General features: G+C 35.5%; 3 protein-coding genes across 5 annotated transcripts in view; 2 read left to right on the top strand and 1 right to left on the bottom strand.

Moving 5' to 3' along the window:
• Nucleotides 1-27: 27 nt before the first annotated feature.
• LOC111777322 (magnesium-chelatase subunit ChlD, chloroplastic) lies at nt 28-6187 on the bottom strand. Its single transcript, XM_023656863.1, has 15 exons — nt 5858-6187; nt 5453-5631; nt 4807-4891; nt 4412-4728; nt 4207-4330; nt 3722-3814; nt 3228-3323; nt 2671-2811; nt 2304-2501; nt 2056-2211; nt 1545-1652; nt 1037-1171; nt 606-770; nt 394-514; nt 28-300 (listed from the first exon to the last, which is right to left on the bottom strand). The coding sequence occupies exons 1-15, from the start codon at nt 6128-6130 to the stop codon at nt 215-217; spliced, it is 2277 nt and encodes a 758-aa protein (XP_023512631.1). The 5' UTR covers nt 6131-6187; the 3' UTR covers nt 28-214.
• Nucleotides 6188-7920: 1733 nt separating this feature from the next.
• Nucleotides 7921-25347, top strand: part of LOC111776783 (protein GAST1-like) — a 20463-nt gene continuing 3036 nt past the window's right edge. Inside the window, exons 1-4 of one of the 2 annotated variants that reach the window (XM_023656145.1) lie at nt 7921-8052; nt 8350-8425; nt 8520-8704; nt 21952-21958. In XM_023656145.1, coding sequence (XP_023511913.1) covers nt 7984-8052; nt 8350-8425; nt 8520-8701 — 327 coding nt within the window. In that variant the 5' untranslated portion in view covers nt 7921-7983 and the 3' untranslated portion in view covers nt 8702-8704; nt 21952-21958. Of the gene's footprint in view, nt 8053-8349; nt 8426-8519; nt 8852-21951; nt 21959-25347 lie in introns of those variants that run through there. The other variant, XM_023656144.1, reaches the window with a different exon arrangement.
• LOC111776781 (protein CHROMATIN REMODELING 5-like) overlaps nt 9142-25347 on the top strand; it is a 21510-nt gene continuing 5304 nt past the window's right edge. Inside the window, exons 1-23 of one of the 2 annotated variants that reach the window (XM_023656143.1) lie at nt 9142-9541; nt 10493-11226; nt 11377-11444; nt 12172-12597; nt 13385-13609; nt 13747-13830; nt 14592-14651; nt 14736-14839; nt 15077-15128; nt 16183-16246; nt 18820-18913; nt 19145-19232; nt 19331-19465; nt 19914-20102; nt 20187-20254; nt 21737-21830; nt 21914-22038; nt 22190-22253; nt 22443-22655; nt 24147-24389; nt 24471-24581; nt 24718-24804; nt 25005-25187. In XM_023656143.1, the coding sequence (XP_023511911.1) occupies nt 10497-11226; nt 11377-11444; nt 12172-12597; nt 13385-13609; nt 13747-13830; nt 14592-14651; nt 14736-14839; nt 15077-15128; nt 16183-16246; nt 18820-18913; nt 19145-19232; nt 19331-19465; nt 19914-20102; nt 20187-20254; nt 21737-21830; nt 21914-22038; nt 22190-22253; nt 22443-22655; nt 24147-24389; nt 24471-24581; nt 24718-24804; nt 25005-25187 (3507 nt within the window). In that variant the 5' untranslated portion in view covers nt 9142-9541; nt 10493-10496. Of the gene's footprint in view, nt 9542-10438; nt 11227-11376; nt 11445-12171; nt 12598-13384; nt 13610-13746; nt 13831-14591; nt 14652-14735; nt 14840-15076; nt 15129-16182; nt 16247-18819; nt 18914-19144; nt 19233-19330; nt 19466-19913; nt 20103-20186; nt 20255-21736; nt 21831-21913; nt 22039-22189; nt 22254-22442; nt 22656-24146; nt 24390-24470; nt 24582-24717; nt 24805-25004; nt 25188-25347 lie in introns of both variants that reach the window. The other variant, XM_023656142.1, reaches the window with a different exon arrangement.

Below are 25347 nucleotides of genomic sequence, written 5' to 3'. Positions count from 1 at the left end.
CACTAGAGCTGTATTTGAACATCAGAAGAAGCAGGCAACTCACTCATTGATTGAAGCAATCCTTGCAATACAAGATTTAAATGGGGTGGATTCTCCACCAAAATGATCTGCTCTATTATGAACATTGCCAAAAATAAGTATTTAGACTGCAGGGACAAGCCTGTTTTCATTTCAACAAAATTAGTGAGCAAGAAAACGGACCACTTCAGTCATTTTACGAGTTCTTGAACGCGGTAAGAGCTTCCTTCGTCGTAGCAGAGATGACAGCATCTGAGGCATTCGGTAAGTAGTAGTATTTTCCTGTGATGAATGAATGTGTTGTGTAAGATGTTATTATGCAATTGTGGTGCTGCTCTAAGTTTGAACAACCTTATATTTGAAAATGGAACAAACCTTGAGCTACTCTCGCGATCTCCTTTGCAAAACCAGTTGACACGAACTTGTTTTCGGTATCAATGACAAGGAGAGACATTCCTGCTTTGTATATTTTTCCAGCCACTTCGAGAATCTCATCCTTCATTAGAATGACCATTTCACAAGTAAGGTTTTCAATTTACTAAATCTGTATTGGATGAAGCACATGAGGCTAAAGGACTTGAATTTACCTTCAATTCTTGTGCTGAAGGTCTAGGAGCATCAGCAGCTGCAGCTGCTGCTTCAGGATCAGTGGATCTTTTCAGTGATATGTTGGCTCTGCCATCAGTTATTGCAACAATCATCACTCTTCCTACATCGCCACTTTTCTCAGCATTTAATCCAACCCTCACAGCCTGGAGAAGTGGATCAAAAACCACTTTAGGACACATGTTTTTAACTTGCTACCATTACAATCAGAACAAGGAATCTAATCCCAGTTAATGGGCCTGGTGCTTGCAGACCTGAATGAGTAAAAGAGAAGACACCCAACGTAACTATAATAGTGAACACTTTTACTATCGCTTCCTTTTCAGTCCCAGTTTTTTAGTCAGGAGAAGGGGAACCAGCCTAGAATCCGATAACTTTTAAGATGGTTCAAGATCAATATTAAAATACTGACCGTGGTAAGACCATGAGCCAGGGGAGATCCTCCACCACAAGGAAGTCTCTCGAGACGTTTTCTTGCCATTGCAATCGATCTAGAGGGAGGTAGGAGAACTTCAGCACTATCTCCACGGAACGGAATTATGGAAACCTGTAATGTGATTATTAGAGATAAACGCACGCATTACTACAAAGCCAAATAGCAATTAGAGTTTCAAAGAAAAGTATAGGGGAAAGGGGGAAAAAAAACATTGAAGTCTTGACCGTGCTTGCTTAAACAATCAGAAGAATGGAATTCAGGACTCTATTAATATCTTACGATGAAATTAAGGGATCCTGTGACAAATAGATAAATGAAAATATGGGTAAATCTTAATCATGCTTTTTGGCGAAGACTAGACAATAACCATGCTATTGCTTCTACATTCTTTGTAAGAGGAAAATATTTGATGCTATGCAAGGAAATATCAATTGCCTGGAGCCATGTAACCTTGATGTGCATAATGTTGTTATCTTTGTGTTACCTGATCCCTACTCGTATAGCTTTCTGCCAGTAACTTGAGTGCTGCACCTTTTGCATTTTGCATACGATTCAATGCCATGCTCCCACTGGCATCAACCACAAATATTACCTGCCATAGGTAAACAAATCTAAGAATGAGACATCACCATAATTCAAATCCAAATTGGGACTTCCAAAAAAGTTAAAATTGGGAAGCTTTCGTCTGAAAAATATTAAAAAAAATTAATATTTTGCTTGAAGTCTACAACTCTCAAGGTTCTGAAATTCTATTCCTCCATAGAGCAATGAAATCAAAGCAGAAAACTTCCAAGTACAACCAAATCAAGATGTGCAAGACATTATTAGCATTCCAATGTTGAACCAAGAATAAACTGTAACTATCATGTCATTTACGCTCATTTAATGTCTCAAATTTATTGTATTGTACTTCTTTTATATATATATATGTATATATATATATATATATATGTATATATATAACATAGTGATTACTAAAACTGAAGTTTGATTACCAGTGCTCCTGCCTTCCTAGCCATTCTTTTTGCTCTCATGTCAGTCTTCTCGACAAAAACTTTCCTAGTATTCTGAACATCTTTTGCCTTTCGCAACTTCTGATATGGAGCAGCTGCTCTAAGCGTTGCATCAACTGCTAACCGCTTAACAGGCCCCTGCAGAATATGACGATCGGTAGAAAAGTGTGTGCCTTGAACACCAAAATTAAACCCACGTCTCGAATGAAAGGGTCAGGAAGTTGACTGACCTTTGGAAGCATTGGCTTAATATACCGTCCTCTGTCCTCCGAAAAGATGACATTTTTTGCCCGCCCAGCCTTGCCTTTGCGTCTCTGTGCTTGTTGAGCAAAGAAAAGAAGTTTCTCATCCACCAAACCTCCTTCAGCATCAAAAACGAATTCTTCAGGTAATTGCTCCTGCTGTTCATTTTCTTTATCATCATCTTCCTGCATACGGAAGGAAATTTCAAGTTATTGGAGAATAATCAAATAAAGCAATTCAAAGTGAAACACCGCATAGACTATTCCATTGAAAAATGCAGAGGAAAAAAATAAGAATCACTTAAATGAGAAAAAAAATCATTGACAAACTGGAATTCTGATGGATGTACAAAACCTCTTGTTCTTCTTCCTCTTCATTCTCCTCTTCCCCAGATTCTTGATTTTGTGGAGGTGGTGGAGGTGGCGGAGGCTGTTGATTTTGCTGATCTGGCGGATTTTCATTGATGATCGAACGAGGTAGAATGACCAGTTCAACCTATTATGTGTAATATGTTAGAATGGAAAGCATATATGGAGGTGCCAAACTGAAATACAGCACTATACATAATATAAGAAAACATTGAGAAAAGGAAACCTTCACCCAATGGAACACCTAACAGTTCGTAGGAAAACATCCATACTTGTACTGGATAACGATATGAGACAGTTAATACGGTTGTTGCTTTGTAATACTTGAAAAAAGCTTATACCTCCCAAAATTTCATCAGAGAAGCCAGTAGAGAACAGACCATAGACTTTTGGGAAAAATAAAGAAAAATTTTCCAATCATGAATAACACTCTAGCATAGGTAAAATCACAGCCAAGGTAAGAAAGAATATCTTTCCAGTTATGCAATTAACGAGGTAGAAAAGAAGTAGCACTGCAGTAAAGAAGACAACTTATCAGCTTACAGCTTTTTTCAGGTCATCAGCATAGACTTTTTCCCTCCCCTCAAAAGCAGCCAGGCATTTTGCAACACGTGCTGCATATAGCTCAGCTCTGTGCCCCTGATTTCCACCAGTCATATATTGGACAATCAAGATAAGAAGCAAGAAAAATGTAAAGCCGTGATCTTCTGTCAAGTTACTCAACTGGCATTATGTATTTTTCTTTTCAGCTTCATTTTCCCAGTGAGCACAAAAATGACAAAAAAAATAATAAAATAGAAAAATAATATTGCACGCAGAATTTGAAATCAGAGCAAATAGTTCATTCCAACACCATTTCGTTTCCAATCTTAAAAGCCTAAATGGAAATAGCTGAGAAAAATAATTGTTTCCCATCGAGGAAGATAGTAAAATCTTCAAATGCATGGGAGTAATCAACACATTGACGGAAAACAGAGTCAAAATGAAACATGAAGTCCACTGAAAACTGAAGTCAAGAGGAAAGAATTGGTAAGAACCTGGCAACCACCTCGAATAGCTTCCAAGACGAGGTACTTTAATTGCTCTCGTCCAATTATAACATCCTTCAAATATTCTCTTGACAAAATTATCTGCATTTAAAGGTGGTTCAACCTTTAACAGTTACTTTTACAGAATAAAGATTTGTTTTGCTGAGTATTTGATTCATAAAAAATAAAATAAATGAATAAAGGTAAAAACTTCACAACAGTTGTGTTTTTTTTATTACAAAACATCCACCAACTGTCAAGCTTATGCGTTTGAGTATATGTAATACTAACAAAGCAACCCAATTTTCTAAAACAAGGTTTGTAGTTAACAATAAAATTGAGGTTCATCCATATGAACGAAAATAATGATGGAGGCAGTTAATATTTCACCTTTAATGCTCCAGGAAACTAGTGAGTTATATCATGCAAGTAGCTATTCATTAGGGAGCAGATCATTTAAGTTTAATAATCTATACCATAAAAGGCCAGATTACCTGAGTTTTTGCAAACTCTATTTCCTCCTCGACCATTTTCAAAACTTCCCTACTCTGTTCTTGAAATTGTGTAGCAATTCCTACAGCTGCAACACGATCTTCAAAACTCATAGGTAGATCTGCACTGCACAAGGAGTTTGTCATAGCCTAATGAGAAAGAGAAATGAATATATGATTTACTTCACTGGCAAAACAACTACTATACCTTAAATTAATTGCAATCCTGTCTAGCAAGTGCTCACGAACAGCGCCCTCTTCTGGGTTGTAAGTAGCAATTAAGAGTGGTTTGCATGGATGCCTAAAACTGATTCCTTCTCTTTCAACTATATTGACTCCTTCAGTCAATACATTAAGCAGCAAGTTACTAATGCCCTCGTCCAAAAGATTTATTTCATCGACATACAAAACTCCTCTATGAGCTTCAGCAAGAAGACCGGGCTGGAAAACAGTCGTTCCAGTTCTCACAGACTCTTCAACATCAACGGATCCAATGAGCCTGTCCTCTGTAACTCCAAGTGGGATCTGCAGCCATATCAAACTTGCTTCATTAAGCAATGAAAAATGAGGTCTATATGAGATATCAAGCGTCTCGGTAAGTACCTGAACAAAAGGAGACTTAACAATCTGCGTCTTGATATTACCAGCCGAGTCATATTCAACACGATCAGCAAGGCCATCCTCCCATCTTTAGTTAGTTTTTTTTTTTTTTTTTTTTTCAGTTGGGGAAAAACACAAGAATTGTTATAATAAATAAAATTAAAATTGAATTAGAGATCAAACTTCTTTCATTCAAGAAATAGAGGCCAGGAGCATATTAGGCATATTCAGATACTGTATTTCTTCAAAACCTTGGTGTAATTTTTGGGCAAGCAAACACTCGTGAATTAGCAGATTATGTGAATGTTTAGAAGACTGTGAACACTCATGTTGTACAAAATCCCATGCCCTCATAGAACCGCATTTAATACCTTCTCTATTGATCTTAATGGGGAGCTGGAAGCGACTTACACAATATCTAACTTACAAGAAGCCAAATCTTGGGTTCGCAAGATAGAACATTCCAAGGTCGAAAGAGAAAATAGGTCAAGTCGGGATCGCCACAAAAATCAATGGATCTTTTAAATTTATATCCCAAGTCATCCAACCCCTGACTAACATCTATGGTATTGCCTATCAGGTGAATAACAAAATTTCTCAACCGAAAGGTACTGTAAAATGATTACTTCTAAACACTCGGCAATCTTACTCTTCTGGACAGGATGGATCGGCATTTGAAATGGACCCAACAACTACTTCAATAGGTGGCAAGACTGCGTGTAATCCACGGGCCATAACTGTCTTAGCCGTTCCTCGCTTTCCAGATATGGCAATGCCGCCAATTTCACGGTCGATAGCTCCGAGCAAAAGAGCAGTTTTAATTGCATCCTGTAGACCAATTGGTGATAGGCACAACAGTTAATTCCTACACGTATACCGAAGAAAAAAAAATACAAAAAGAACAACCGGCGATGTTACAGATTCGAACAATTATCTTCAAGAATCGAAATTAAACTACTCTAGAAAGTGAACGTCAGCCAATTATCAGGCCAATCATCAGGCCAATCACAACCTTAACGCTAGAAAGTGAAAGAGACAGGGATGATTATAGTACTTGGCCAACAACTGCAGCGAGGGGGAAGTACTGCCTGCCATAGGAAGTTGCTTCTAGCTGCTCTGCTGCAGCTACAGCTCCATTGCCGGACTCGACGACGGTATTTGCAGACGAGCGAATGCAATGGCGGATTCTGCGACAGAAATGGCGTTTTGGGAAGAATGGAGAAGATGAAGATGAAGAGAGGAGAAGAGGGCGGAATCTGAAGGAGGGAAGAAGGGAAGATTGGAGATGAGGGAGAGCCGCTGAAGGAGTGAGAGATGTGGGTGACATTGTTATTGCAGAGAGTATGAAAATCCAACTCCAACTCCTTTCTTATCCATTAGTTCCCTCCTAATTTATACAACCCGCCAACACTTTCTTTTTAACACAAAAATAAGCAATAATTTAATGGTTGAAATTATAAATTTATAAATAAAACCAACGCTAAACAGTTTATAACAATAGTAGTTAATTTACAGGAAAACCTCACTCAGAGTCCGAATAGATTGAGGCCCATTGAATGATAATTTGGGCCAATCAGAGCCCAGAAGAAATTTAGGCCCATGGAATAATAATTGGGCCAATCAGAGTCCAAAAGTAATCGAGGCCCATGATTGTCTTCAATGTCCAGCTTCGACTTCGAGAACAATGGCCGAGGACCATCCACCACCACCAAAGTTAATTTTTTATTTATATTTAAATAACCGACATTTTTTATTTTTATTTAAAACCCCCCAGATATTTTCTCCCACTTTCTCTTTCCATCGTATTATTATTAACCGTACGTTTGAAATACCTCCTAAAAATATTTTCCAAACAAACAATTTTCCTTTTCTGTTGTGATTTTACATCATAAAAAAAACTTATATTTCTTAAATAAAATATTAATTTAATTTTTTTTTAAAAGAAACATGAGAGAGTAAAAAATAAATAAAGGGATTATTAAAGAAAGCATGAGAGTAATTTTATTTTTTAATAAATAACATTTTTTTTTTAAGAAAAAGGAAAATGTGGTAGAGAAAGAGATGAGAATGGAAGCGATGGGGGCCCAACCCAGAGACAAGTGTGTTTGGATGTGGAAGTTCAAAGGAACCATATGGGAAGTTGTTTTCAAGTTCTGCAAATTGGGTTTTAGACTTTGGCTATGCCTGAAATGCACTTTTTAGGGTGGTGGTGGGATCCCTCTTCTACTTGTGCGATCAAGATGGGCATGTGCTCTTAACATGCCAATGCCCTTTTCACTTCCCCATTTCCCCTCCAATCACATGCCTCTCTTGCCTCTTTCCCTCTCCCACTGGTTTTCACGTCACATGTCGTTAAACCTTTTAAAAAGTGGTTTCGTTTCTGTTTAATTTGTTTGTTTGATCAACCTTAGGATACCATCGACCACTTTTTGTTTGCGTTTTTTAATAGTTTCGAAAAGTTGTTTTATACTTCCAACATTGTATTCTATAGGAAGCAGTGTTGGGACTTGAATTTCGAAAAGAAATAAAACCTATAATTGGAGCACGTGGTGAAAAAACTGAATCACAGTCGATATTTATTTATGTTATTGTGAGAAATGTTCAAATTCGATGATTTCGACATGTGTGATTAGCCACTAACACAAAAAAAAAATTATTAACTCGTTTTAAAATATGCTAAAAAGACAATATTTGAATGTTTGTAACTGTAATAATGATCGACGTTTAAGGTACATCCCGTGAGTTAATTCAAGTAGAGTATAGTTTAATAATAAGCAGCAAATTATTATTTTAACGGTAGAATAATTATATCTATAATCTTTAACTATATAAAAAAAAAAGATTGAAATGAAAGATTTTAAAAAAACAATAATAATAAGGAAAATTAAAGGCCACGAACACTGACGGTGGAATTATAAAGAGTAAACGTATCTAGCTGTCAGCTGATAAAGAAAGCCATATGGTTGTTTTTTTTTTTGATAGAGAATTTAATATATTTTTATAGTGTGAATTCCACTTGGATAATAGTGGAGATTCCAGCTTTGAAAATAAATAAACGAAAACGAAAACCAAAGTATTAGATTTTTAAAAATTCGGGTATAAATAGAACCAGGTTGTTCAACATTTGCACAACACAAAAAGAAAAACCCTCTTCAAAGGCCAAAGCATTGCACTAAACCCATGGCTACCCTTTCCACCTTCCTCCTCCTCTGCTCTGCCCTCATGCTTCTTTCATCCACACACATTCAGGTAAATACAAAATTTTATCCTTTTTTTATTTATTTTTAATTCTTAATGAATTTCTCAATAAAAAATGAAACATTTTGAATATTCAAACAAAATGTTAATTAATAAATCTTTTTAAACAAAATAAAATCATCTTTTAGGTAAGTTTAAATAAAAAATAAATAATTGTAATAATAAACGTGGCGGTGACGTGGCGGTAACTTTGGCGGTTCACAATTAAATAATCGAGATGTGTTGATAAAAAGTGGACCGGCCGATGAAGCGGCGAGAAATAATGGGCGAATTTTCCCTGTCCCGCAGGCCGCCGTTAGCATTGAAACAGCAGTAGCGTCGTCAAAGATGTATGGCGGCACCCAGGGCAGCCTCCGTCCGGAAGGTATTTTCTGTTCCCCTTTCAATGGTCCAGTCGGAACTATAATCTTAAGCTCTCTACATTTTTTTTGTTTTGGCCTTCTGCGGCGGCGTTTCAGAATGCGGGGGGCGGTGCACGGTGCGGTGCTCGGCAACGTCGTTCAAGAAGCCGTGTATGGTATTCTGCAGAAAGTGCTGTGCGAAGTGCTTGTGCGTTCCTCCCGGCACCTATGGGAATAAGCAGATGTGCCCTTGCTATAACAATTGGAAGACCAAGCGCGGTGGCCCGAAATGCCCCTAGTTCATTTATTTCTCCCTTTTAAATGCTTTCCTGGGCAACAACCTCTTATTTCGACTCAAATGATGGTGTTTATGTTGATTAATGTAAGTTTATTTCGACACGAGTTTAGACAAGTATTAATGAAATTTAAACTTAATATTATTAAAATTAGCTCGTAAAATTGTTCCAATGCGTTTCTAATCAAAATGAGTCAAATACATTAAATAAAAAATTTAGGGGAAATATGACGTAACAATACAAATTTAGAGATAATTTTTTAATTTTATTTTTCTATTAGTTTGGAAATAATTGGTTGTCGAAGAAAACAATGACAAGAAAATGGAAATGAAGAAATATCTATTAAACNAAAAAAAAAAAAAAAGAGAGAGACATCTGAAGGCCATCCCATGACACCTCCTCAATTATCTCCGAATTTCTAATTCAACCCTTTTCACAAACACCTATCTCTCTTGGGAACAATCCTCGTTAAATCAACCACAAAGGAAGGGAAAGAAAAAAATAAAATAAAATAAAAAGAAAAAAGAAAACGAGAGGAAGGTTAAACGGAATAGAAATTCACACTCTTCATCGTCTTCTTCCTCCTGAATCTGTTGTTAACGTTGCCACCTGGCGCATCTTTGCCGCCGCCGCCGCCGCCGCCGCCGTCTCGACGACCATTTGAAATTCCTTGTTTTTTTTCTTCCAAACCCGGCAACCCGAGCAGATTTTCGCTTTGCCGCCAATTCAGTTCCCGCGACTCACAATTGGCGCCGACGATAGGAATAGGATAACTCTTAGCATGCGCGTTATTTCCATCTTGATAAGTTGAACTTCATTCTCTGTCGTGCTTGCTTTCTGAAGGTGAGGGACTTCTGTGTTCAATCATCTATTTCCCTCTGCCTCCCGATCGTTCATTCCGCCGTAATTTCGAAGCCTTTTTCTTAAGGATTCTGATTGTGGATTGGGAGTTTGTTTGAATGCTAGGGTTTTTTCTGGGAGGGGTTCGAGGGGTTTTAGCTTTCAAAATGTTTTTCGGCATTAGCTTGTTGATCTGAATATTGCAGTGTGGAATATATCTTTAGCATTAGCTTTCTGCTTTATTTGAATTTGTCTCCCCTACCGATATCCTCGTGCTTAGAATTCGATGAAGGAATTTTCTTTCTGATTGATGAACGAATTGCTTAGTCTCGAGTCACGTCTGTACACTCACTCGGGCTTCGTCGCATGCTGCACCTTCAGCTTGGATTTTGCATAAAAGAAGTAACTTCAAATAGGAGCTGATTCGTACTAACCTGTGCGGTTCAATTCTATACATTTGCTTAGTTCATCTTTTGTTTGAAATAATTGATGTGGTTCACCTATAACTGTTTTCTGCTCGAAAGGCTAGTGAACAAAAGAAACTACAAGCTGGTTTGTTGAATGTATGAGGTAAGTCAAGTCATCCAATGTATTTTGAGAGTTTTAACAAGGAATCTACAATAAAGTGTGCAGGACGGTGCCTACCAAGCTTGTCTTATACTAGTTTCTTTCTTGGACATTTTCTTGAGATTCTTGTTCCCGCTTTCTGTATTGTTGCATTTCTCATTCACCACCCCTAGTTTTCTGTCTTCCTGATACGGGATATTTTTATGTTTTTTAATACTTGTCCTTTTCTATGGAAAAGCTTAATTTTTCTCGTATATTACTTTCCAATTTGATTGAGATGAGATAGTATGATGTTTATCCTTGCCATCTTGTTTGAACATGTTCTTATTTCAGGATACAAAGCTTCTTTTTCACCAGCACTAAGTTGAGGTGTTTTATTCCATGTAGAAGAATGGCCCTTTTTAGGAATCATTCAAATGAACCAGTTTCTCGTGGTGTCTTGGAAGATAAAGGCCATGGACTAGTTGACGATAGAACTCACACCTCTGCAGGAAATGCCGAGGAAGACATGAGTTCAGAAAAAGAATTTAATATGAACATAGACGAACCCTATCACAATGGAGGTCAAGTAGATGATTCCAGTAGGTTGCAAAATGAGACTGCTGCAGATGATTGTATTACTATGAGAGTGTCAAACTTACAAAATTCTGGAAGAGCGGTAGGGGGTAGAAGGTGGGGTTCAACATTTTGGAAGGACTGCCAACCTATGATTCCTGGAGGTTCTGATTCTGCACAGGAGTCTAAGAGTGAGTCTGACAATAGAATTGGAGAAGGATCAGATTATCATATATCCAATGAAAAGGATGGAGGTTCAGAATTTGATGATGATGGCCAACCAAAAGAGGTTAAAGGTCAAAGAAGGTATACTGATGTCCCCGCTGAAAATGGAATGCTATCAGATGAATATTACGATCAGGATGATGGAGATGAGCAGAGTGATTCCATGCCATACCGAGGGTTTCATAACTCAGTGAAGTCGAATAGGTCACAGTCGCAGTCTGTTAATGCCAGCAGCAATCACATGCGAAGAAATTCCAGAGTTGTGAATGATGAAGATGATGATTATGGAGATGACGAAAATCATAATGATGACGCTGATTATGAAGAGGACGAGGAAGAAGGTATCTTTTCCTGTAGGATTATTTTTGAACTGTTGACCATGCTTCTTTAATTTTAATTGGTTGACATTTGGTTACACTTCGTCTACTCTCTTATCTATCAATATTTGACTTCATCATATTAGCTAAATGTTATTGCTGTGGTGTTTGCAGAAGATGACCCTGATGATGTGGACTTCAAACCTGATTATGGCATCGGAAGTGGCCGTTCAGTGAAAAAGGTTAGGTATTTGCATACATTAATGTATTGTTCAACAACTTTTTGTGTGCTAAATTTCATGATGTGGTAAAAAAAGAAAAACTTTTTTCTTCCTTCCATTAACCACATTTGCATATATTTATGTTTCTTCTTTTCTTTCACTTTCTCTTTATGTTGTTTGTATTAAATTGAATAAATGTATAATGTACACGAGGCACCGCAAAGAAAATGTGAAAAAAACTGCTCATGTATAAATCAAACTCATCTTCATGGAGTTGAGTTGTGTTAAGTATGAAGCCATGTAATCTTGAAGTAAAAATAAAAAATTTAAGCTAATCTCTAAGTGATTCTGCCGCCATCAATTTTCTATTTAGGATTTCTGCTATGTAAACAATGTCTTGACCGTTTTCCTTTTTCTTTTCTTTATTAATCAGTATTCCGTTGCTCACCCCATCATTGATACTTCTTGATGGAATTTATTTCTTGGTTTCTTTTTTCTTCATTTCCTTGACAATATTTACATTAGAGGTCTCACTACAACTTGCTATTCTCTGAAAGGGATTTTTTTTCCTTCTTCCTCATTATGGTTGTATATGTGTGCGTGTGTGTGTAGATTTCTAGAAATGTAGTCCGTTTTCTCCAATTTTTTCGCTATGCTGTTACTGGTGGTTCTTGTACTTCCTAATTATGACCCTGACTTTATCTCTTTCTGCACATTGGACACTAATTTTGTGTTATATTGATAGCAGGATAAAGACTGGGATGGTGAAGATTATGAGGAAGATGATGATTTGGAAATTTCTGATGATGACAGACCTAATTATGGAAAGAAAGGCAGGGGAAAGCAATGGGGTCAAGGAGGACGCAATGTAAGATCTACTAGTGAACGTAAATTGTACCAACCATCTATTCGACAAAGAAAAGGAAAATCCTCATATGAAGAGGATGAATCCTCAATGGAGGATTCAGCCAGTGATAGTGTTGAGGGTTTTAAAAGTTTAGGGAAAACTGGCACTCACCCTCGCAAGGATAGTGGTCGTTATTCTGTAACAACAGGTGCCTCTGGACGAAGAAGTGAGGTCAGAACTTCTAGTAGGTCAGTTCGAAAAGTTTCATATGTTGAAAGTGAAGAAAGTGAAGAATTTGACGAGGGCAAAAAGAAAAAGTCCCAAAAGGTGTGCCTGCATTTTTCAAATTATATAGAGGCTAGCTGGTTATTCTTGTTGCTTCTAAAATAATGTTTTGTTTACCATGTATATGGTTCTGGAATAAGATTTTTTTTTCTGTATCTTTTCCGGTCTTTTTGATACAATGTTTCTATTTCTTCAAAAAAATATAACAAGTATCGTACTATTATGGGCTGTTCCTTGTTGAAGGATTAGCCTTAAGTTAGGAGATATTTGTGTAATTCATGAACTAGTATCCAAGCTGAGAATGAATGATATCTATTACTCAGCTTGAGGGGAGTGTCAAAGGATATTTGTATAATCTCATGTAATTCTCTGAAAATAAATAAGAAAAACAACAGTCTTAGACTTGCAACATTCCTACGCTGGATTGCAATGAATTGTACTACTTTTGTGTAGCTTGTGATTGTTGATGTTAATTTTTTGATGTTAATATTTTGATTCTTTGTGTTTGTGATGTATTCTCATCGTTACCCACGGTCCCATTTATCTGTAGTTCATTTGTTGTTACCCCTTAGTTATCTTTTGTTTTGGGTACTGGTTCAACCAGTTGTATGTTCGTTTAACTGGTTGTATAGGTTGCTTTGAGGCCTATTTAAAGACTCTTATCTTGCATATTTATCTTATATCTGAACAACAATAAAAGAGGCAGATTTCATACGATCTTTGAAAAGATGTTTCTTGTTTTAAAATAAAGAATCATACTTCTTTGTTATTTGGTGTATTAGTTTGATCGCTAATTCACTTTCAATATCTTTGTTATATGTGCTTTTAGGAGGAAGTTGAAGAGGAAGATGGTGATGCAATTGAAAAAGTTCTCTGGCACCAGCCGAAGGGCATTGCTGAGGTTGCTATAAGAAATAACAGATCAATAAATCCTGTTCTGTCTAGTCATTCATTTGATTCTGAACCGGATTGGAATGAGGTGGAATTTTTTATAAAATGGAAAGGCCAGTCGCATTTACACTGTCAATGGAAACCATTCTCTGAACTACAATATGTATGCTTCTGAATGTCTTTTCTTTTTTGTTTTGTATTGTCTCATCTAAAGAATGTTATCTGTTTAAGTATGATGAGTCTTTGTCTTTAGCTAACTTTTTATTCTTTCCTCTGGCATTGAACACATTTTTCTTGCAGCTTAGTGGTTTTAAGAAGGTTTTAAACTACACTAAAAAGGTCATGGAGGAAATAAGGTACAGGAAGAGTGTCTCCCGTGAGGAGGTAATTTTTGCTTGATACTGTACTAAAATTGATTAGTGCAAATTGTCACTGACATAAGAGTACTCTGAATATTCACGAAGTGCTATCAATAGAAGCATTTGAAAGTAACATGTGTGATAATCCTTGAACACAAGCATACCTGCCCAATTGCAGCCGTGATAGAAGGATTTATAAGTCACGAGCTGGCTTCTAAGTTGTCTGCAGGAAAATCTTTCAATTAGGACACTATTTCTGTGTTTATTTTGTTATGATAGTACATTTTAAAAGCTAATTAATCAACCCTATTATTGTAATATTTCAATGTATGCTTGATTCACACGAATGATTGGTATCACAATCTTTTTGGACAAGAAACTATTTCATTGATCGTCCAAGAGCAGTATCATAATTCTTAAAATTGGTTTTCACATTGTTTTTGTAGTGTGCATTGATGGATTGTTTATGTTCATTTTGGTATTATTGGAAACTTTCTTTCACTCAGTCACTTAGGCACTTCCTCCTTATTTTATTTTATCTATCTATTCTGTCTATTATATCTGATTAGTCTCTTTTAGGGAATTTACAATAATTTTTCTGTATCAAAATATGGTAAAACAAAATTTTCTATAAGCGAGAAAACTTTAATGATGAATTGTTGATTCAAGGTGAAGAATTAATACCTTGATGATGTGCTTCTATGTAAAACAATTCTTTTTCACCAAGTAGTTCACTACAACTTTTGATAAACTATCTCATTCATTATTTACTGGATATGTCTGTAGATCGAGGTCTATGATGTCAGTAAGGAAATGGATTTGGATCTCATCAAGCAAAATAGTCAGGTTACTTTGTTGAACTTTATCCATTATTATTTTTAGGTTTTTGCTTAAAACTTTTAGTAATCAGATTTAAATGTGGATTAATAGGTGGAGAGAATTATTGCTGACCGTATTAGCAAAGATGGTTCAGGTGATGTAGAACCAGAGTATTTGGTGAAGTGGCAAGGACTGTCTTATGCCGAAGCAACTTGGTAACTAGAATCAATATTTTTTAGTGAAATTTCTGAATGAGTGTATATATAAAGTGTCTTTCTCCCATTCTATAATTTATGAATGAGCTCAGAAATTTCTCATAAAAAAAGGAAATGCTATACGATATCATATCCTAATCATGTGAAGTTAGATGTCTTTTTTCCCATGTATTAATTCCACCTCTACTTATTGCAAGTCCTTGTCTGCTTATTATTGTTTGTAAAATTTGATCTTAGGGAAAAGGATGTAGATATTTCATTTGCGCAAGAAGCTATTGACGAGTACAAGGTATTTGGCTATTTGCCTTTTGCTTTCTTATTGTTGATTTAAAAATATTATTTTTGTCATTTGTATTGTACTTATTTACTGACGTCTCATGTTATAGATTGTTGATTTCATGTGATTTTCTAATTGGAATTAAATAGTTTCATTAAGAATGGTGAAGGTACCAGTGGGTCTTGCCCAAAACGGTTGTGACCCCAAAATTTAATGAAAAAAGAGGATAGAAACCCCTTTATATGAATTTCACCAAACACTGCAACTACAATCATGTAAAAGAATGCATGCCGTTTCCTAATCGTTTTCAAGCACTTTTATCTTTTAATGATTTTAAAATGACAAATAGTTTGGGGAAAAATGTTTCTTGTTAATATACACATGCGCACACACAAAAGAGAAATAATAAAAGATGATATTTTAAACAAAAAAACGTTTTTGCGGTACTTTATGCCTTGGAAGGTTTAGGTAACACCAATTTACAAAAAGGAGAATCAATCGTTGTTATCAATTTTTGCCTTTGCCGTAAATATTAATTATTTTGAGGTTATTAGCCAAAGCCATATACCAACATGCATAAAATGATAGGAAAAAAAGAAAATAGTGTCGTAATTTGTTTGGGACCTGTTCATTCTTCAAGCTTTAAGCAATTGCTATGGATCTTAGGAATTGGGATTGATATGTACTTATTCAAATCAGCCGTGACTGGCTTTGTGATAAATTATTTTAAAAAAATTTGAGTATCCTTTATCTCTCTCTCTCTCATCCGTCTAAAATGGAGCCCCCCATCCTTCATTTTTTGTTTTTGTTTTGTTTTTGGTACTTTTATAGTTTGTTAGCCTTTTTTTCCTTCTTTTTGGCTCCTTTTGTACGGGTGTTTTTGTTTTGTATTGCCTTAATTTATTCTTTCATTTATTCATTGGTTTCTTAATTAAAAAGAGAGACAAATTTAAGATAGACATCTTTGTATTAGTTTGTTCAATCGTTGTTCTCAATTTTTTCAATCATGTTTGTATAATTGAAGCTTGTTGGTACATTTTTTTTCCTGTTTCCATAATTCGAGCAGGCTCGTGAAGCTGCAATATCTGTGCAAGGGAAATCAGTCGATCTTCAGCGTAAAAAGACCAAAGGTCCGTGGAAACTTGATGTCATGAAATCTTACTTCTAACCAACTTTTGACAAATGGATTATATATACATTATATACGCATATTTAGGTAAGAAACAAGATTTTATTTTATTTGTAGGACTTACAAAGCCATAGTTATGGAGGATTAGAAATTAAATTGTAGGTACTTATTTTATTGTAATATTTTTAAATGTTAAATAAACAATCAGCTTTCAGGGAGTGAAATCAGAGAAAGAAAAAAAAAAAATCAATAACCTAGAGGCAATTACAATCAAATAGANGGGGGGGGGGGGGGGGTGCGGCGTGTTAGAAATTGGAAATGTAAAGACTCATAGCAGAGCAATGGTCAAATGACTTTTGCGTTTCACCCTTGGTCTCAACTCTCTCAGGCACAAGATTATTGCAAGCAAGTTTGGTTCTCATCTTTTTCAGTGGCTGTTGGCTGGGGTTAAAGGCACTTATCTATGGAAGGATATCTCTTTTGAGCTCTCTTCTTTCTCTCACTTGGTTCATTGTGTAGTGGGGGAGAGGAAGGAAACGTATTGTTGGGAAGATTAGTGGGTGGGGAATAGATCTCTTGCTCTGTGTTCCCTCGTCTCTATCATTCATTTTCCTTTAAAATCGTGTGGTGTTTGATTTTTTCGTCTAGTTGAGGAGCTCAGTTTCTTTTTTCGTTCGGGTTTTGTCGCTCTTTGATTGATAGGGAAGCAACAAATGTTCTCTCTTTTGGCCTTGCTTGGAGAGGTCGTTTTTAGGCTTGGAAGAAGGGATGTTCGGGTGTGGAGTCCCAACCCTAAGGAGGGGTTTTCTTGCAACTCCTTTTTCGTAGTTTGTTGAACCCTTCTCCCTTGCATGAGTCGGTTTTTTCTGCTCTATGAAGTATTAAGATTTTGAAGAAAGATAAGTTCTTTGCACGATACATTTTACATGGTCAAGTTAATACTATGGATCGCCTTGCTAGAAAAATTCCCTCGTTAGTTGGCCTGTTTTGTTGTATTCTTTGTTGAAAGATGGAGGAGGACCTAAATCACATTTTCTGGAGATGTGAGTATGAGAGGTCCGTTTGGAATCTTTTCTTTTAGACATTTGGATTTTTGCTAGCTTGGCACAAGAACACTAGTGATATGATTTGGGAGTTCCTCCTCCATCCGCCTTTTCGTGAAAATGGTCGGTTCTTATGGCTTGTTGGGGGTGGGCTATTTCGTGTGATTTTTGGAGTGAGCGGAATAACACAATGCTTAGAGGGATTCTAGTGATGTATGGTCCCTCGTTAGATTTCATGTTTCCTTTTGGGCTTCTATTTTGAAGATCCTCTGTAATTATATTGTTGGCACTGTTTTGTATAGTTGGAGCCCATTTCTGTAATTGAGATTCCTCTTGAGGGCTTGGTTTTTTGTGCGCCCTTGTATTCTTTCATTTTTTTCAATGAAAGTTGTCATTATCCATATTTATCTATCTATCTATCTATCTATCTATATATATATAAATTCAGCTCTTCATGCAAATTAACTGCAGTAACTTCTCCCAGGAATGGCCCCTTAAAATGAGATTTGACTTCAGCCCCTAACCAACCAAAATATAAAAACCGGAGCATGAAAAGCTCCATTGGAAACCGCAAAAATAAATGGTATATCACCCACCTTTTCTCCAACCAAAGCATTAAGCACTGGAACATACATTGCTACTTTGGAGTTCCATATGAATTTAATGAGCTTTGAAAAAAATATAATCGTTTGATTTTTACTAAATAAGTTCGGGTTTTTACTAAGAAAAGAAAGTACATCACCTCTGTTGCTCATGTCTGATTATAACACACAGCAGATTGAATGCTTTTTTTAAAAAAAAAAAACTTGTGCAACAGACAAAAAGCTGTAAGGTAGAGCAAGAACGTAGATTACATCTTTCGTATGCACATGAAATGATATACTTGTCGTGTAAAAGTTAATTAATTGTAGTGATAATGGAGAAGGATATTAATGGCTTAAAGTTACGTAGGTTGCAGAAATGTTTTAAAAAGCTAAAGGCGGCCTCAAGGTTTTCTCTTGAAAAGTTGAGGTGGTATGAATTGTAAGCCTATAATTTTATTAAAAACATTATACAAATTATAAATTAACACGTCAAGTATTGCTAAACATAATAGTTATACAAAAGTATTCACAAATCGCCCCTGCCAATTTTCACTCAAACAAAAATTTTAAAAGGATACCTTTAACATCAGTAAGTAGTAATAGTTCAAATTGTTTTGACTCAAACCTTTATACAAGGTGTAAACACTTTAAGCCTCAACGTATTTCATAGAGGCATAAGCCTCTTATGGTCCAAAGAAGGCATAAGTCTCAAGGTTAAAAGTTAAGAGCTTCACCTTGAGCGAGCCTCAGGGCATCAGTCTCAATAGCCTTTCAAAACATTGATTTGGAGTGTTGGTTAGATGCTAATTGTGTATATTCGAAATGGCACTAGTGGTCTGTCTCTGGTTGGCTTCTATTTACCTTTTTCATATAATAAATTCTTGTCTTCTTTGCATAGTCTATGTATAGTCAACATACTTTAATATTATAGCTTTTCTGATTTCTAGTGAGTTTAAGGAAACTTGATGAACAGCCTGAATGGTTGAAGGGAGGCAAGCTTCGAGATTATCAGCTTGAGGGTTTGAATTTTCTCGTTAATAGGTATTATTATTTAATTTCACCTCAGATCTGTTCTTTCTTTTTTTCTGTTTTTTTTAATGTTCCAATTTAGTTAAATATATTAATAGAATGGTCGAAAAAACGCAAGTTGGTGACTGTTCAGTTGTATAAAAGACAGACTATACATCACGGAAAGCTCTCCAGAACCATTTAACTTCTTTGAGTACAATGCTTTGAAAGTTATGTAATTGGTCTATCTTTTCATGGTGGTAGTTGGAGAAATGATACCAATGTAATTTTAGCTGATGAAATGGGTCTTGGGAAAACTGTTCAGTCTGTTTCCATGCTTGGCTTTCTACAGGTAGTATTAAATAACACTTTTCAGTGGTTTTATAAGTATTTCTGATAGATTAACCTGAGGACTAATATAATATGTATATATATATATATTTTTGACAGCATGCTCAGCAAATTTACGGTCCATTTCTTGTTGTTGTACCACTGTCCACCTTGTCAAACTGGGCCAAAGAATTTAGGAAGTGGCTGCCTGATATGAATGTTATTGTCTATGTTGGTACCCGTGCAAGCAGAGAGGCAAGTTATCCTTTCTGTAACTTTATTCAGACGGTGATGTTGGTGAAGTATTGATATAATTAAATTTACTCTAACCTATAAGTTTAAGCTTTTGGATTTAATATGGTATCCGAGCAGAAGGTCCTGTATTAAAGCGTCTGTAATGTTATTTTCTTTCCAATTAGTATTGATTTCTACTTGTTGGGTCTTCTACAAATGTCCAATCTTTTGGGTTGATTGCTGATTTAAAATTGATGAAATTATCTCCACTGTATAGTTATTTACTTGAAATGATTGTATTATTTAGAAAATTGAAAACAAGTTAATGGAAGGTTCTGTGCTAAGATTTTTCCTAAGTTGACCAATCCTTGAGATTTTTTATTTATCTTATGTTTGAGCTTTTTTTTTTTTTTTGTTTTTGTTTTTTCTCTTGATAATTTCTATTCTTGCATGCATTATTTGGTTGCAGGTTTGTCAGCAGCATGAATTTGAAAATAAAAGAACCGGGAGACCCATAAAGTTTAATGCGTTGTTGACTACGTATGAAGTAGTTCTGAAGGACCGTGCTGTTCTTTCAAAGATTAAGTGGAATTATTTGATGGTTGATGAAGCTCATAGATTAAAGAATAGTGAGGCACAGTTGTATACGACCCTTTCGGTATGCTGTTATGAATTATTGCAACTTTCTATTGTCTCCCTTGTTCAATGTATTACTGATGTGCGATTCTTGCTGGGTATTCAGGAATTTAGCACAAAAAATAAATTGCTCATTACTGGTACTCCGTTACAGAACAGTGTGGAAGAGCTATGGTATTGTTTGATTTTCTACTACTCAATATGGATATTAATCATTTTTGTGTTCAGTTCCTTTTTTTTTTTTCCTATTTGTCTTTATATGCAATGCCTAAATTTCAAAGTTGATTCTGGCATTGAAGGCTGCCTCAATGTCGTGCAGCTAATCTTTTTCTCCTATCTTTTGGCCTCAAATGTGCTTTGGTTGGGTGATAGAAATACCATTAGAAGGAAAGTACGGATGCTATAAGGGGATATGAGTAATTAGATAGAGAGTTTTATGCTTGATGGTTATATGATAGGACCCCAAACAGAAATAGAATAGGATAAAAGATATGAACGGTGAGATCTCTCTCGAGCCCCAATTCATTCACCAAAATAATTCCTACCTTCGTCATTCCCCACCCCCTCTATTTATAACCAGCATGCATAACAAACTCCCTATCTAATTACTCATATTCCTATCGGTTGGTTATGGTTCCTTATAGTTTCTTGTGTTATATTGGACCTTTTATTTAACTTTTTATAGAATATTGAACCTTCTATGGTTTATTTGAGTTTTGTGTGTGCGTTTATGTTTTGTATTCACGTGCATGTGATTGTGAATCTCGGATACCTTTAGTTGCTCTAACATGTTGTCTATATCTGACATTTGCGCTCTTAAACTTGTGTAAGGCCTTTCACTCTTTAATTATTTCTAAAAGTTTTCAATAGGGATAAAAACATATATAAGAGAGGGAGGTATATTTAGTTATTTATTTAATTTTAAATATTGTTTCTTCTATTATATTGAGTTATTTAAAAAGATGTATATTTAGCTATAATTTTCTCCAAACCTTCGTTGTAACACTGTTTCATTAGAAACATACAATTTGTTTGTTTTGCTTCTTAGAGATCATTATTTACCATTTTTACCTACGATATTTTAGAATGTAAAGTTTGTAACTCAAAAAGTCTTGAAATGTGCAAAAGTGTTTTTAATGTGTTTTTACCATGTTGCTGCGGTGATTTTTCAGAAAATAACATGTTACCATGCAAATTAGTAATTTCTAGACAAATCTTAATTCATCAATAAGTTTTTGTCCAAGTGACTATATTCTCACATCACGAGGAAGAACTTATTTGCTCTTTGGTTTGGTTCATGAACGATAGTGCGTGCCTTTTTCAAATTGACAAAGAAATTATTTCTTATTCTACCTTATAAAAGAATATTCTCTGCTTATTTCTCATTCATAAACTTAAGTATTAAATTCTTGTTTGTATTGCATTGTGATTTTTAAGAAACAAGTATATGAATAGATTTTTTTAGTATTCAGTTTTACCATGTATTCATGTAACTGCTAACTTCCTGTGTAGTATGATATCAAAGTCGGCTGGTTAATTTGCAATATTTGAAAAAATGAACTACTGCGGTTTTTTCCTAATGCTCATTAGTATTAAATTCAGTTTCTTCTGTACGTGTTCAATTGAAAGATTGTCTATTCATTTTGTCTCACATAGGGCTCTGCTTCACTTTCTTGATCCTGATAAGTTCAAGAGTAAGGATGATTTTATTTATAATTACAAGAACCTTAGTTCGTTCGATGAGAATGAGGTAATATTCTATTCTAGGACTACCGTGGTTCACTTTGAGGATGTTACTTCCGTCTGATCCTTAGTGATTTGGATTAATTGTAGCTTGCTAATCTTCACACGGAACTGAAGCCTCACATTCTTCGTCGTGTTATAAAGGACGTTGAGAAATCTTTGCCTCCTAAGATTGAGCGTATTCTTAGGGTAGAGATGTCTCTGCTTCAGAAACAGTAAGTAATACACACATATCGAAAGGAAACCGAAAATCAGTTCATTAATGTAATGAAATTAAAAAAAGTTGGGGTTACAATTGTAACTAATATTTTCAATTATAGATATTGATTTACAAACAATGTTTGATACTTGTTTTTCTGTTTTTAGATATTACAAGTGGATTTTAGAGCGCAACTTTCATGACTTAAACAAAGGAGTTCGTGGGAATCAGGTAGCAATCTATTTCAATTGCTTATTGGGTTCATTGTCAGCATGGCTTATTCTGTTTTTGTTAGCATCAATTGTCTTCAAGTTTTCTCTCGGTTGTTATTAACATTAATTTCAAGTATTATATTTGCTCTGTTTAGACTTCCAGGATTTTTTATTACCTGAAAATTATTTATATAATTTTTTTTTCTAGGTTTCTCTTTTGAATATTGTGGTGGAGTTGAAGAAATGCTGCAATCACCCCTTTCTGTTCGAAAGTGCAGATCATGGTTATGGTGGGAACTCTGACTCAAATGATAGCAGCAAGCTGGATAGAATAATCTGGAGCAGCGGGAAGCTAGTTATACTTGATAAGTTATTAATGAGATTGCATGAAACAAAGCATCGGGTTCTGATTTTTTCACAGGTCAGGTTATAGATTTCTGAATGCCAGTCAAATTTGTGTCCACATAGCATTATTATAGATATGTCTGTTTCAAGCCATGGGAGCTGAAAATTTGGTTGATGTTTTCCGTTGTGTAGTCTAGTATGCTAACANTTTTTTTTTTTTTTTTTTTTTTTTTTTTTTTTTTTTTTTTTTTTTTAATAAGAGATAATTTCATTGTTGATTGAAATTTACAAAAGGGATGTATCCATGGTGTTTACAAAAGACCTTCCCAATTTGCAATGAGGGAGGTATAACGATAGGAAGTAAAAATATTAGACAGTTTACACTTTGATATACTTCCAATTTCATGCATTTTCGCAATCTTATTGAGTGCTGCTGCCTGTAGCTTTAGTATCCCTTTCAAAACTTGGATATTCTAATCATTGCTTGTTTCATAGGTTTTGCCATCATCAAATGTTCTTCTATTCATTTTGAACAATGATCACCAAAAGGAAAAATTCTTATAATATTAGACCTTAGGACCATCGTCTTCTTTTGAAAATCATGGCCTCTTATAGCATAGGTTATGGGGCATTGATGTTAGCTAGGAGATCTTTGGACTGCCCAAAGAGAGAAGAATTGTTGTCCTAAATTTTGCCAACAAAAGAGGAAGTGGAAAGAAGATGAAATTGAGTCTCACTATTTTCTTTTTGCATAGAGCACCAGCATGGAAGGAGAGCCTGTTGAGGTTGCTTGGGTCAGATTTGCATATTATGCTATACAGATTAAAATGATCGTTGAAAATATAATGACCCAAGTTATCAAAAATCCAAAGCCAACGATCTTCACTATGTTTTGGAGAGAACGTAAAGATGATATCCATAGGGATGAGTCATATTGAATTTCTCTTCAGAAAAGTTTCATCTGAAAGAAAAGACCCATCAAACGTTATAGGAATTTCAAAGGACCTTGGAGGGCTATTTATTCACGGAGAGTGGAAATCAAAGATGAGAGGGAAAAAACAACCCAATGATTATTCCAAAACTTGTCATATTAAATTTGTGGTGAATGCGCTTCACTGAAGCAAGGATATTCTTGAGAATGAAGATTTGAGAAGCACCTTCTTGGTACCTCAAGGGGCAAACTTTGAATCAAGAAGAAGTGACACAATTCTGTAGGGAGTTGAGTTGAAAATTAGTAAGAGTTTTGTCTTGGTTCAGCTAACTAAGCCCTTTTACCTCTTTATTTTCTATCCACTTCTATAGAGATAGTCTTTCTTTCGATTTGCCATGATTTCAGCGGGTACTGCCACCTTTTCTCCTCCTTACAGCGAAGTTTTCTAAAGATTCCCTTGTCATCTGGCTTCAAAGAAACTTCTTTTTATTGATTTCTCTTTTTAAACCATCATTCATGCGTCTTTCACTGCAGTTTTGCTGTACCCTATTCTATGTACAAGTACAACTTAATCGAGCTTATGCCTTATTAGCTTTTCATGCAGATAAATATAGTGATTATGATGGTCTTTTGCAGATGGTAAGAATGCTCGATATTCTGGCTGACTACTTGTCATATAGAGGATTCCAATTTCAGAGACTTGATGGAAGTACAAAGGCCGAGTTTCGGCAGCAGGCAATGGATCATTTCAATGCACCTGGTAGTGATGATTTTTGCTTCCTTCTTTCGACTCGAGCGGGTGGCTTAGGTATAAACCTTGCAACAGCAGATACAGTTATCATTTTTGATTCGGACTGGAACCCACAAAATGACTTACAGGTTGAGTTTAGAGACTGCTTTTCGTTGTCTTTCTTGAATGATTTTATTTTATAAATTAACTCATTCTCTCCTTTGTTGTAGGCGATGAGTAGAGCCCACAGAATTGGACAACAGGAAGTAGTTAATATATACAGATTTGTTACAAGCAGAAGTGTTGAGGAAGATATCTTGGAGCGAGCAAAGAAGAAAATGGTACTAATAAAAAGTTGTTAAGAATGATTCTGACACTTAGATTTGTATTCAATCTACGTGTACATCTGTTGATAAAACTTATATTCCGTTTTAGGATTTTGTTTCTGTGTGATCTCAATTTTTCTGTGCTTTATAGGTTCTTGATCATCTGGTGATCCAAAAATTAAATGCGGAGGGTAGATTGGAGAAGAAAGAAGCCAAAAAAGGCATTGGTTTTGATAAAGTAAGAATGGTGTTACAACACCACTGTAGTTGCTTTACTGAAAAACTTGAATTTGACTGCATGGAAGGCTTAATTATTTGGATGATGAAAGTTGTGTGGGACTCCCATTCTTACTGGACGTCTCCCCTGGCTTTCTAAGATCTATATTCTATCTCTCTGATAAAAAATTGTCTAACATTTCTGCCATTTTTACTTTGTAGAATGAGCTATCAGCGATCTTAAGATTTGGAGCCGAGGAACTTTTCAAGGAGGACAAGAATGATGAAGATAGTAAGAAACGGCTTCAAAGTATGGATATTGATGAGATTCTTGAAAGAGCAGAGAAGGTTGAAGAGAAGGAAGCTGGAGGAGAGGAAGGGCATGAATTGCTGGGTGCTTTCAAGGCAAGATAATAATATTATGGTTTTGATGTTTTTTTTGTCTTTATTTCTAGTGGTTGTTATGGTAGTGACATCTGCGTATGGATGGCAAGCCATAAATGTGCCTGCTGTATCATTCTGGTTATGCCGATTGTTTGTCTGATTATCTTCTTTTTTTTTTTTT

The sequence above is a fragment of the Cucurbita pepo genome, chromosome LG16, assembly GCF_002806865.2.
Source record: "Cucurbita pepo subsp. pepo cultivar mu-cu-16 chromosome LG16, ASM280686v2, whole genome shotgun sequence".
Classification (NCBI taxonomy): Eukaryota; Viridiplantae; Streptophyta; class Magnoliopsida; order Cucurbitales; family Cucurbitaceae; genus Cucurbita; species Cucurbita pepo.
The sequence above is the reverse complement of the archived record's forward strand: the minus strand, read 5'-3'. Positions and strand labels throughout refer to the sequence as shown.

Excerpts from the sequence above, each read along its gene's own strand:
- LOC111777322 (XM_023656863.1), bottom strand. The coding sequence starts at position 6,130 with ATGTCACCCACATCTCTCACTCCTTCAGCGGCTCTCCCTCATCTCCAA. Across the intron at positions 4,892-5,452 it reads GATCCATCCTGTCCAGAAGA|ATGGGAGGATGGCCTTGCTG; the intron begins GTAAGATTGCCG and ends AACTAACTAAAG. Across the intron at positions 4,729-4,806 it reads TTAAGTCTCCTTTTGTTCAG|ATCCCACTTGGAGTTACAGA; the intron begins GTACTTACCGAG and ends ATATGGCTGCAG.